Here is a 12,891-nt window from a genome sequence, read left to right as displayed (position 1 = left end):
CTAGTAGCTGCCATGAGTAGTAGAGATTATCTCAAGGAATGTGATGATGGATTGGCAAGCAACAAGGCTCGCATCCTGAAACTTACAACCAGAATCCACTATGCACACCTGTTGGTTAACATTTCAAAGATTCTCATAACCCGTCTTCCAGTTATATCTCCTGATCGGCCATTGCTTGACTCGAAGTTAAGGACTTAAACCTAAATAAGGAAGGTTCCCTTGATGGTTTCTACTTGCATGGTTAAACCCTTGTTTGATCTGTACTTTCCAATCTAAATTATGGAGTTCTCCTGTAATATCTGGTTGGATTGCTTCAATTTACATATTCAGATTGTATATAATGTGATTCTATGAAATGGCCTCTGCGATGCTCTTGCGTGGGTACCGGTAGATTTTACTTTTATTTATTTATTTATTTATCAGTCAATTCTCTTTAATTATATCTGCAATTTCAATCAAATATGTTTATGTAATCTCCATCTCTTCTGTCCTTAGAAAGAGATGTATGTTGTATTCCATCGTAAACTTGAAGCAATTACAGAAATATTTGAACACAAACAGATTTCAAAAATCTTTGGCCCTTCAACAGTAGATTATTCAACCATTTTCGACAGATTTAATTTCTTATCATACAATAATTGAACATGCTTGAAATTTTTATCACTAGCATATATAGAACAGGTCAAGTGCTGCTTCAAAGAGAAATAAATGTTAAAACAGACTTCTTCGAAGTACCACCCCAGAAACTATATACATTTTCTAAACACGTTGCAAAATTTCTGATGCTGTAATGCGATTTACATATGCAAAACGTGAGCTGAACTAAGCTGTGCCAACTCTGTATTAACGAAGTTTATGATGGCAAATAAGTTGCACCCTGTAGACCAGATCTTGGCTGCACAGAGGAGGTTGTGATTAACCTGAAGTCTGTGTAGCTCTTGCATCGACACTCATGCAAATTTCAACATCTCCCAAATAGAGCTGGTTTAAATGCACGGATCACCATTGCTAGAAATGACATGATTGATAACTTTCTGCTATATTTCTGAATCTTCAACTTCAGTTTTTGACACGAAGCTGGGAAACGCCAAAGTTATATCCCTGGAGGAACAAAAAGGGAGTGCCTAGAATTAATAACTTGAATTTCGGAGGTACATTCAAGACTGATCTCACTATAGTAACCAGGTTGTGCACAATTCACAAACGGAGTGAACTTGCTACGTACTCACTTTAAATGAGGTAGAGTCATGTTCTTTATAAGAGAAGGGTTCTTCGACACAAATTCCTTCCACTCGTCAGGATCGATTTTTCCATCACCTTTCAAATCTGCATCACGAAACGTCTGTGGAAAAGCTCAAAAGACAAAAATTAGAATAACGAACCGAATAAGCATGAACAAGGAAGTTTGACACAGAAAAAAAAGTAAAATTGTACCTTGTCCACAATTGTTTCAACAAAGTCATCGGACAGCAGTAGATCCGATTCATGCAGAAGTGCCATTACCATCTCCTTCAGCTGTTGAATAACTTAAAATTATGAGTCAGAATTTACATTCGGAAACAGAGATATACTGCTGGATCATTATTTTTATTTTTCATTACATTCCTCTTAATTCTCTGATGGTATTTATTGTCAGACTATAGCCACTTCTGGATTAGTAATGTGGATTTTTTAACAGAAAAGAACATAACAATAAACCTGAAACATGCCCACAATCATCAGCATGCATCGATCGCTATATGGTATGTAAGAGAGAAACGGTATAGAAAAGAATTGCAGTACTCGCCTCTTCTCGTTCAATGAAACCAGTATGCCGTAAATCATATAATCTGAAAGCAACTGCAGAAAATTCTCCTCTCATTAGTAATTTATTCAGGAGCATGTGCGAAAAAAGGTTAAGTGACTAACTTCCAGTTTTTATGGTGTATAGAAGTCCCAATTGACATGCAAAAGAAAACATGTGTGTGTGTGAGAACTCAATCCTACTTGTATTTCATCCTAGAGAAACATTAGCCGTACAATGGATCTTGTCTTCAACTGGTGCATTTGGATGAAAGACACCCAAAGATCGAACAAATTCTCCGAACTCAATTACTCCATTGCGCTTGACATCAAATAAATCAAAAATCTGCAGAAGTATGGCAAGGCGATGCAACTTAGGAAAAAGGGAAAATGCCATGGAATCAGGTAACTATTGCTGTATTATAGGAAAAAGGTTGCACTACATACCCTGTCTGCAAAAAGGTTCCTCTTGTTTTTGTTCCTGAACAGTGCAAGCTGAAGTTCTTCCTGATGAGAAGAAAGAGCCATTTTAGTGATATCAGCTCAAATTAATTAAATCCTAATTGTAAACATACTTAGATCAAAATACTCCATAAACCACTCAAACGAATACCCATACCTTGTGAATAAGCCCATCATCAATGACTGAACTGCTTAGTTTCTTAAACAGTTCATACAAGGCCTCAACTTCGCTAACAGTAACTACAATACAAAATTATTTCACATTTCATCAGTCAGTCTCACATAGTTAACAGTTGTTTTTGAGCTTGATACCAAATAATTTTTTTAGCAGGAAATACAACCAAAATGGGCGATCAGTAGCTAGCTGAAACTCAAACTAGTGATTAGGAACAGCATCATTGTTTTTCTTTCTTTCCTTCTCCCTGACAACATGACTTCCTTGCTCCTTATGCCTTTCAGTGCCAATAAAATTGTCTTTTGTTTTAGTGACCAACCACACCAAAGGTTGGATACACAAACCATTCCATGTACTACACTCCAACAAACTGAACTTCATGTCAGACAACTAGTTTAATCCGCACGATAGTGATTAGCTACTAAGATGTCCTAAGATAAGACTAGAAACAACACTTATCAAACATAGCTGGAACATATTGAAGCATAGCTAGGAAGTAAGGAGGGAAATTTACACCCAGGAATTTGCTGCAATGATCCTTCTGACAATGCATACTCACAGGGTGTTTCAGCAGCAAGAACTGTTGGCTCCTCGTGCCCCGGTGTCTTTTTAGTTCTCTTTGAATGGTAGCAACCCATGAAGACAACTAGCACCAGTCACTAATAAGAATTCTTGGCAATCAGCAGGATCATGCCAATTGTACTACTTGAAAACACCACCTAATAACTCGCAAAGTTATAGATTGAATTAATGACTGAGCTTGATTATCTGCTGCCTTTTACAAACTCGCAAAGATAAATGGTCAAATTTCAACCACTGAGACCAAGAACACAAAACGAAGACAGAAATCTAGTCATGATCAGTTATAATTTCCCATCGAAATTTAAACTAATCCACTATTTCCAAGAAAAATTATTACTATGACAGCAGCTGGTAAAGGGAATAGACTCTAATCATCCAATAAACCAAGCATTTTTTGCAAGTATAGGCACAAGCTAACATTATATTTAAAGCAGAACCGTACTACTTAGTCAACATGCAAATGCATCAGTTATTTTGGTTGCAGGTATGTGCTTAAGTTTAATATTGAAGACATAAAAGTGGCTCAACCATACCCAAGAGGTCAGCTAATAATTAGTACAAACTGACATCGGGCTTCAAAGATAAGCAAGGTTCTGTTAAGCAGTTCAAGATTCAACGGGTTGATTTCATAGGCCAGTTGATTCACAAATTATAGAAGTTCGGGACAAGAATGGTTATAACTATCATTGCAGCTATCTCTTCAGTAAGAAAAGAGGAAAAGCTCATTATCCTATGAGAATGTGTTTGATAGGTCTACCAAACACCATCTACATATTCTCCAACCTCACAGTCAGGCCACCAGTGAAGCCAAGCATGTGGCTGCCATTTAAACTAGACTTATGACATACCAACACAGTCTCTAATGTCCATGGACACTTTGAAAGCTGTCTCTGATACTCAAGAACATAAATTAATAAGAAGCATGGAAGAAAATTCAGAACCATCCAACACCACAATGAATTTTGCAAATATTATAGCACCTAATACCAACAAAGCCTACTTAAGCATGTATGACCTTTCCTTATTGAAAAATGTAGAGATGATTTGGAAGTGAACTATCAAGTTGCAGTTTAAACAACAGAAACAAAAAAAAAAATAAACAATTAAACCACCCTTTCCCTCCACCTCTCTAATGGACTTTTATCACATTTTATGAGGTAGAGGAGTTTCACTAAGCCTAACTATGCCACCCAAATTCCATTCCAATCATCTCCCAACTTGGCTCAACAGCTCCGATTTTCGCAGCTCAAAAATCTTTCTACAAGAGGGAAAAAGACACTACCAACTAAAAATTCATGATTGATACCGTAAGAAATGAATTCTAACATTTCAAATTCAACCTTTTCCTTTTATATCAGTAAACTTATAGTTCAAGCACTACCTAGGGGTGAACATATTTTAGATCAGGGATAAAATACTCTAATTTTCTATTGTTTTCCATAAACAATGCCGGAAAACATTCAGAGTAAGAAAACCAACACATCACATGCTTATTTAAGAAAAAAAATATTGTCTAGCTGGGACCACAGGCTTAGAACAGCCACATGACCTGGTTGAAAACGATCTAATCATTTCCAGGGTATCCAGAGTAATTTTCCTTAGTTTTCTCAGCAACCAAACCGAGGAAGTAATGGATCTGGTCAAAATGTGATTCATCTCTAAGTATAGTTCAAAGAAAACTTTTTAGTGCTGAATTTAAAAGTCAGGTTATGACAATAAATATAGTCAATTCTCTCAAAAGAAAGGAATGAAGATTTCTGGATACTCATTGAAAAAACCAAAAATGACAATGATAAATTCTTTCCATGATTCAAAACTTACAAATCCATCACCTACTATTCCTGTTTGGTTGCTGAGAAAATGTAGGAATGGTCAAGAAACACCGACTCTAAACGAAACAACCAAAAGAACTGCATTAACACACAGAAAATCCTCTTCCCTTCTCTCCCTTGACAAGCAGAAGAAAAAAGAAAACACTGACAGCAAAGCAGAGAACCAACCAACCGAAATTCCATCAACTGCGTACAAGCCATGCAGCCAAGACAAACCATATCCAACAGAAGAAGTTCTGTAATGAAAGAGAGAATAGTACTAACCTTTGTGAGTGTCTTTTGTGCAACGTTGGAAAGTATGAGAGACAGCACTTTGATCTGTGCTTTTCAGTTGTCAGTTTTCTTTATAGGAACAGTGTAAGATATCCAGGATCTTGTGTTTCTTGTGGCTTTAGCTTTTTCTCAGCTTCCCTCTCTCTTTATATGAGATTTCTGTCTCTCTCAATCTATTAATTACTATTTTGTTTTCAATGTTCACTTTCAGGTCCCCATTTTAGATGCATTGCATCTTTAAAATAAGGGAAAAACATAATTTTAGATAACATCTCAGGATAAAAGCCAAACTCCCTATACAAATTCTGTAATTCTTAGAATATAATATAAATTTTATATTAAAATTTTATATAATAACAATTAAAATAATTTTTTATTATGATATTAAAATCTTAATAATTAAGTAAGAGTAAATATGAGTTCAAATCTAATTATTTTTATTTATTTGATAAAAATTAAATATAAGATAATATAAATTTATATAAATTGAATATCTAAAAAATTTTATTTTAAAAAATATATTTAAAAATAATACATCATACATAAATTTTTGTCACTATCATATTAAAAGAAACCAAAAGGATAGATGTTTTGCGTAGACTGGATTAGTAAAATTATGATTTTGTCCTCATCTATAAATCATAATTGGTCTTGGCAGCGGGGTATAATCATCTTTTTGTTGATGTCTGCATAGCAAAAAGACAGATATATCTTTTGAGGTAAAAAATAATGCACCAGCAGTGTGGGTATTATTTCCTTTTCTATTTTAAAAAAACACAATAAAATTAACAAAATACTCCTTGTCTTAAACTTGGATCAATGGAGATTTTTTTTATCTTTTCTTTATGATTTATTATTATTATTATTATTGAGTTTGGGATAATTTAATATTTTAATATATATAAAATATTATTTAATTTTAAAAAATAAGTTGCAACAAGCATGAGTGTACTTGCGCTCTTCAGATGATATGTATGATGTCATCCGATGATCAAACTCCAGTTTTCAAGACAACATCTTAAACCTCACGACATCATCTTCATTAATAAGTGGTATGTGTGGCCAAAATATGTCAAGTTTTGCGCTGATGGCTATTGCTTTTTTTCTTTTTCTTTTTTCTTTTTTTCTCCTAGGTTTTAGAGCCTTCACTGTATATTTTTAAAGTAGTCATTTGATTTTTTTTTCAGATTTGGTTCCTATTCTTTTTATTATAATTTTTTATTTTAAATAATCCATAGAATTGAAATTCTCATTCAATTTAACTCTTCTTTGATTTTTTTCACATTTCATATCCCTATTCTTTTGATTGTGAATTTTTATTTTTTAATCATTCTATTAATTGAATTATGTTTCCAATTATATTTCTCAATGTTTATATATATAATTTAATTATCTTTCAAGTTACATCCCTCAATGTTTTATTATAATTATTTTAATTAAATTATTTTTTTAATTGTATTCCTCAATATTTTATTTTATTTTATATAAAATTTTATTTTTATTCTTTTAATTACTATTATTTTATTTTAAATCTTTTTATTGAAATTTTATTTTTTGATTTCACTGCTCCAGCATTTTATTAAGATAAAATTTAATTTTATATATTTTTTTAGTTTTGTCTTTTATTGGATTTTTCCGGCCTTAATTTTACAAAAAGTTATATGGATATAATTCGAACCTAGATCATGTTATGCCTAACGTTTGACAAGATTAGTCATTAGTGTGCTTTTATAACTACATGAAATGGGCTCGAATAATATTCAACATAAAATAAAATTAATCGAATATCATAAAAATATTATAAATATGAGTTGAACTCAAATGCAACCTTAAATCCATATTATATATTATGCCAAACTTGAATATTGGAGTAAAATTTTTATTATTTTAAAATAAAAAATACATAAAAACATATTTTTTATTCCAACTATCTCTTTAAAACAGTAACTAGATGTTATTTCACGAACATGACTAATTGTAAAGGTTCATGCATATCCTAGAACTGCTAAGAATCCAAATTTTGTATGCTATATATCCTCAGCAATATTTTTCAACTATAATTAATAATTGAAAATATATAGGAGAGGGATTTCTTAATTTTGGTAGAGGAGTACACGATCCAAAATCAATCGTTGACCTCTGTACTAAATTACTAAGGTATATATATATATATATATATATATATATATATGCTACAACGACATTAATTTTGAGACAACTGACTATGACCAAAGCATATTATAAATGAACTTGGAATAATTTAGTAGAAACTAGGCAAAAAAAGGATATGTATTCCACTCAAGATATTATCTTCAACGAATAAAATTAAGCCTCAGCTTATTCTTTAATATCTTGCTTATTAAAATAATTTTAATTAGAGTGTTTTTTTATATATTTTCAAAACTCAGCCCAAATTAAAAAAAAAAAACATGATTAATTTAGTAAAAAATCCGAATTGACCCAGTTAAAGACTCAGTAGCCAACTCCGTAGACTATATATATATATATATATATATAAAACAACTTTGTTTTAGTTAAAAAAAATTAGGGTCGACCCGAGTTGATCTAAATCGACTCTTATAATCAATTTCTCGAGTTTTGCTCCAAGTCGATCCTTTAACCAGATTTAAAAACTCTAGCTTTTTTTAATGATAAAAGTATTTTTGAATCAATTTATAAGTAAATCAAAAACTCTCTCCAAGTTGATTTACTTATAAATTGATTCAAAAATACTTTTATCATTAAAAAAAACTAGAGTTTTTAAATCTGGTTAAAGGATCGACTTGGAGCAAAACTCGAGAAATTGATTATAAGAGTCAATTTAGATCAACTCGGGTCGACCCTAATTTTTTTTAACTAAAACGAAGTTGTTTATATATATATATATATATAAAAATCTATAAATGATAGTCTCAAGACGTGAAGTTAGGAAATTAAGAGAGAGATCAAAATTCAAACCCTCTTAATTAAATTACTAGGACAAGAATTTTAAAATCAAACAAAACTAATAAATGGAGTACTGTACATACGACAATAGGTTTATTACATTATTTAAATTTCCAAAGACCGACTTCTAAAAACAAATCAAAAGATAATAATAATAATTGATTTAATGACGACGACAACAACAATAGAAAAAGGCAACCCTAAGCATCTTCATCATATGGAGATTAATTTGTCAAAGAATTAGATAATATCGTGATGGGTTATCTCTATACAGTGCGTGCAGCCTGTAAACAATAACTTAGGTCGTTGTTTACAGCAACGACAGCAGCTGGTGCCTACTGATCATTCCCTACTTGTAATTTGTTATATATATATAAAAATTTCCATATTAATTTATTAGTTAATTCAATGAAGCTAGTTAAGCCAAGCACATGCATACACATCAAACTGTTTTTTTGCAGGTTTTGTTAGCTGTCCTCTTGAGTGTTGGCTACAATCATCTGGGGAGAAATTCCAAACAAATTACTAAATTATGTTTGCTTCGGCAAGGTCATGTTAGCATCTGTATTACTTGCCCGTACCATTTGTGTCAATTTCTAGATGCCAGATTTTTGGCTGATTGGGGTTTTTTCTTCATCAATTGCATATATACGCCTCTAAAGCTACGTAAAATCTGCAGTAGAGGCTTTGTTTAACTGGTTTATGAACAAGTTGGCAAATGGGTGATGAGACCTGCATGAGATGGAAGCATGCAGTGCTTAATTATGCATGCAAATGCCTCATTATTGGGAGAATGGAGACCTTGTTTAGCACGGTGGTCAATGAACATGTTGGCAAATGGGTGATGCGACCTCTTCCTATAGATATTTTTTTTTTTGCGAGTCCTTTCTTTCTCCAAGATTTAGAAATTTATATTAGTAGAATTTCATAAAAAATATCAGAATATATACATTACTAGAAAATTAACGAATACAAAATAAAAATACCGACAAAATTGTTTCCATTAATAAATTAGAATAAACTTTATAGATGAAAATTCTTCTTCAGTGTACACCAAGAAAATTATAGTAGGATAAAAAAGTATATAAAAAAAAGAAAAAAATAACAAGTCATTCTCATAAATGGTATTACTGACGTAATAAACCCGTTGCTAATATCCTTTGGTGAATCTATCAGTTATAACCTGGTAATCGAACCCTCTTTCCCCTCCTCCATTTCTTCTTCTTTCAATTTTTTATTTTGCAAGAAACAACAAAAGATCACTAGCTATTCGCAGTAAGCAAAATTATTCATTTTTTGTTTTAACTCATTTTAAAAATGTTAGTTTTTTGGCATTTTGATATAGTATATATAGTTTATTTATGTGTTTACTTGTTTTATAGTTTTTTTTCTATGAAAATTTATTGTATGAATACATGATTTGTATATCTTAGGGTTTGTTTGAGATTTTAAAAAATTATATTTGTTTGTAATTTTATTAAATTGATTTTGATTTTATGACTTAAGTGTTTTGTAATGAAATAAATAATGGCTTATTTAATGGGTATGTTTCATATTTTCTCAATTTTATTGTTAAGTTGAAAGTTTTTGAATTTTCTTAGAAAATTGATAATGATTTAAGGGTATTATTAAAATAGATTGAATAAGTTTCAGTTAAACCAATATTAGCTAATTTATTTAGTTCATATAATTAATTAATACATGTTGCTATCAATATTCTGTATAGGTTTGATATATGTAATGAATGATTATTCTTGGATGTATCGAGTTTCACCTGAAGGGTTGCGTAGGATGAATTATTATAATGAAGTTGAGGTTTTATTAGTTACACACTATTTAATCCGAGAAATATAGTGGAGACATTATTAGATGTTCATGTAAAAGATGTAAAAATAAAACGTTTCTTGATCTAGATGTTATAACGATGCATCTTCTACGAAAATGATTCATGAAAAAAATACTTGTGTTGATTTACACACGGAGAACTATATGTTCCTTGCAAGACTATGCTAAAAAGGATGGTTAGTTCAACTTCTAGTTTTAGCAATGTGTATAAAGTTGTAGATGACAATGAATCAGGGTTATACAAATGAATGTTCAATCGTAGATGAAGAACCAAATGTAGAAGCAACTAGGTTTTTGATCTTTTAAAGGACTCTGTTTAACCTTAAGAGAAAAGTAAAAAACAAGATTTATGTTGAGACTTTGGTATGTGAGGCTTATATTATTAAAGAGATCTCAACATTTATCTTGACTATTTTGAGCCTCGCTTGAGAACAAAAATCAATTGTGTTCCAAGATATAATGACAATGTGGAAGTGCCTTCAAGTGAGAACTAGTTAATATTTTCTCATCCTGGATAAGTTGTGCTAAAAAATGTTGTGAGGGGAAGATAATTGATAGAAACCGAATTTGGACATGCAAATAATTATATGCAATTTAACTGCTATGAACTAAGATCTTTTATTCAATAAGTATAATAATTAACATGTCATTATTTTCGAACAATTTCTTTATTGTGCTATCATGAACTGATATATTAAATCATTTTTTATAGGCAACATTGTTAATTTTTACTATTCCAAAATTCACAATGACTGAATTTTAAATTCTTCAATTACCAGATGAACAATTTTTCACATGGCTTGGAACACGTGTAAGGACTGCTTAGTTATTCTTATTTCTCAAAATACTTAATGTCACTATGCTTTTCTCGTTAACTATTAATAGTTGTAATTATCATAATTTATTTTTAGACCATTCCCTAAAATTTATCCTTTTCCTTAATGAGGATAGTCATGGCAAAATTGGTGGTCTAGTAGGGTTCCACACTAGTGGAATTTGATCCACGTTTATCAATAAATTGTTGTTTCAATTTAAAACGATATCATTTAAAAAAAAAGATTAAACTAGGTTTTGTTAATCCACTACATTGATCAGGAACAATTATAGGTTTACTTTTTTTGACATCCAACCCAGAACAAGGAGTATATCAGTTAGGTCGGGTCTTGATCCATTGCATTTTTCCATGTACTATGCATATATGTTTTATTTTCTTTATGTGTTGGCACCAATCTAAATATTATCAACTTGTTTAAAATTCAATTAGGAAAGATATAATCTTGTATAAGGAGTAATTGGCCAAACAATTAAAAAAATCCAAGAACTTGAACATTAATGTAAGGTTGATTGATGTTTGACTTAGAGGCTCAAATAATGTTTTATAAAAAAAAATTATTAAAATTAAATTTTTTATATTTTTAAATTATTTTAATATGTTAATATCAAAAATATTTTTTTTAATGTATTTTTACTTAAAAAATATTTTAAAAAACAACCAATCATTACAGCATTCCGGAACAACCCTTTAAACACCCAAAATAATAAAATAATGTCTTCTTACACCATACTTCTTAACAATTATCAATTGTTTCTCTAAAATTACAAGTAACAACACTAGAGAGAGAGATATGTGAATATAAGGAACCTAAGGTTCACCTTCACCTACGCCACAACATGATCCAATTGCAATAAATTTGAATAGCTTCATACAACATATGGCAACAGACTGTGTCTGGTTTTTTGGTGCTGGAGGGGCTTGGCCCATGGCATTTCCTATGAAAGCCATGACAACAACGAGCAGCATCACCATGAAGTTTTGGATCGACCTCATGGAGTCTTTTGTTGGCACTAACCCCATCAAAAAAGCTTCACGAGTTATTAAATGTGAAAGAAAGGAATTTGGGGGAGATAAATCTTCGATGGGAGGATTTTCTCTGCAGAGAATTTGGTGCAAAATGCATAGCATTTTGTTCATATTTAAAGACCGTAGCTAGTTCTTGAGAGGAGGTTTGATTTCAGTTTTCTCTGTCTGTCAACAGAACAACTCATTTCTGCTTTCTTCCTATCTGTTCCTCCCGTATTTAGAAAGTGAAGGCCGAGACCAATTAGTTAGCAGGACAGCTTGGTCTGCCTGTCATGGACTCATGGTTATTCTCCTCTCTTCTGGGCTGGAACTTCTTTGCCGGATTCCAACAGCACTTCTTCAGAAAACAAAGGAAATACTAATTAAATACTCGTGTGTTTTTAATTTAAAAATATATATATAAATAAAATTTTGATATTAATACATTAAAATCATAAAAAAAAAATCAACACGAATTGTACTGTTAAAAATGGAAGGGGGGGGAGTGAAGGAGGTATACTTTTCCAACGGAATTGTGGATGAGTGCAGGAAACAGACAAGCCAAAATACAATTCTTGACTTGGTAATTATTGAGCCATGCTAAAACAAAATTTTGAGACTGTCGACAATGGCCACTTACATTTACACAAAAAAATATAAGAGCATCTCTCACCCATTTGCATATAATATCCAGAAATAGTCTTCTACTGCAATTAGTCAGACTCATGATCTCGTCTTCAAATAATAAAAAACCTGAACATATATAGTATAGGAGAACGATGATAGTCAAGTACACACGCTTGATTTTTTCCTCTGCTGGTTCAATAAAAGAGGAAAAAGCCCATGCTATCTGCTTGGAGAAGCTGACGCAAACCTGGAGGAGGTGAAACCCAGATAACACAATTTCCCTGGCACTGAGAACATAGCCGTGCCAGCAAGTCTGCTTATGAATTCCCCTTGCGGAGCTTAGGAATAAGGGAGTATTGCCAGTTGCTTCCCAACGAAACCTTAATGTCCATAATTAAACCTGATAGGTAGCTTTTACTCTGAGTGGTATAAAAAATTATCTTATTAGGATAGTCTTTAGATCCTGTAATTGATCTCATCCAGTCCAACTTGAAAGCCTATTTTTTGTACTATCAAGCAACAGGTCA

The 12,891-nt window shown here is 31.7% G+C and overlaps 1 protein-coding gene across 6 annotated transcripts; it reads right to left on the bottom strand.

The window, feature by feature from the left end:
• Positions 1-645: 645 nt before the first annotated feature.
• Positions 646-5,299, bottom strand: LOC133675919 (calcineurin B-like protein 4). 6 transcript variants are annotated; one of them, XM_062097476.1, is made up of 9 exons: positions 5,098-5,299; positions 2,934-3,235; positions 2,402-2,484; positions 2,230-2,289; positions 2,020-2,128; positions 1,787-1,839; positions 1,435-1,515; positions 1,230-1,342; positions 646-1,101 (listed from the first exon to the last, which is right to left on the bottom strand). In XM_062097476.1, the coding sequence occupies exons 2-9, from the start codon at positions 3,055-3,057 to the stop codon at positions 1,038-1,040; spliced, it is 687 nt and encodes a 228-aa protein (XP_061953460.1). In that variant the 5' UTR covers positions 3,058-3,235; positions 5,098-5,299; the 3' UTR covers positions 646-1,037. The 6 variants fall into 6 exon arrangements, with proteins under 6 accessions (XP_061953460.1, XP_061953459.1, XP_061953461.1 ...); XM_062097475.1 differs by having other exon boundaries at positions 2,934-3,138; XM_062097477.1 differs by lacking the exon at positions 5,098-5,299 and adding an exon at positions 5,002-5,016 and having other exon boundaries at positions 2,934-3,138.
• Between the last annotated feature and the right edge of the window lie 7,592 nt (positions 5,300-12,891).

The sequence above is a fragment of the Populus nigra genome, chromosome 16, assembly GCF_951802175.1.
Source record: "Populus nigra chromosome 16, ddPopNigr1.1, whole genome shotgun sequence".
NCBI lineage: Eukaryota > Viridiplantae > Streptophyta > Magnoliopsida > Malpighiales > Salicaceae > Populus > Populus nigra.
Note: the sequence above shows the minus strand (reverse complement) of the source record. Positions and strands in the feature narration are given on the sequence as shown.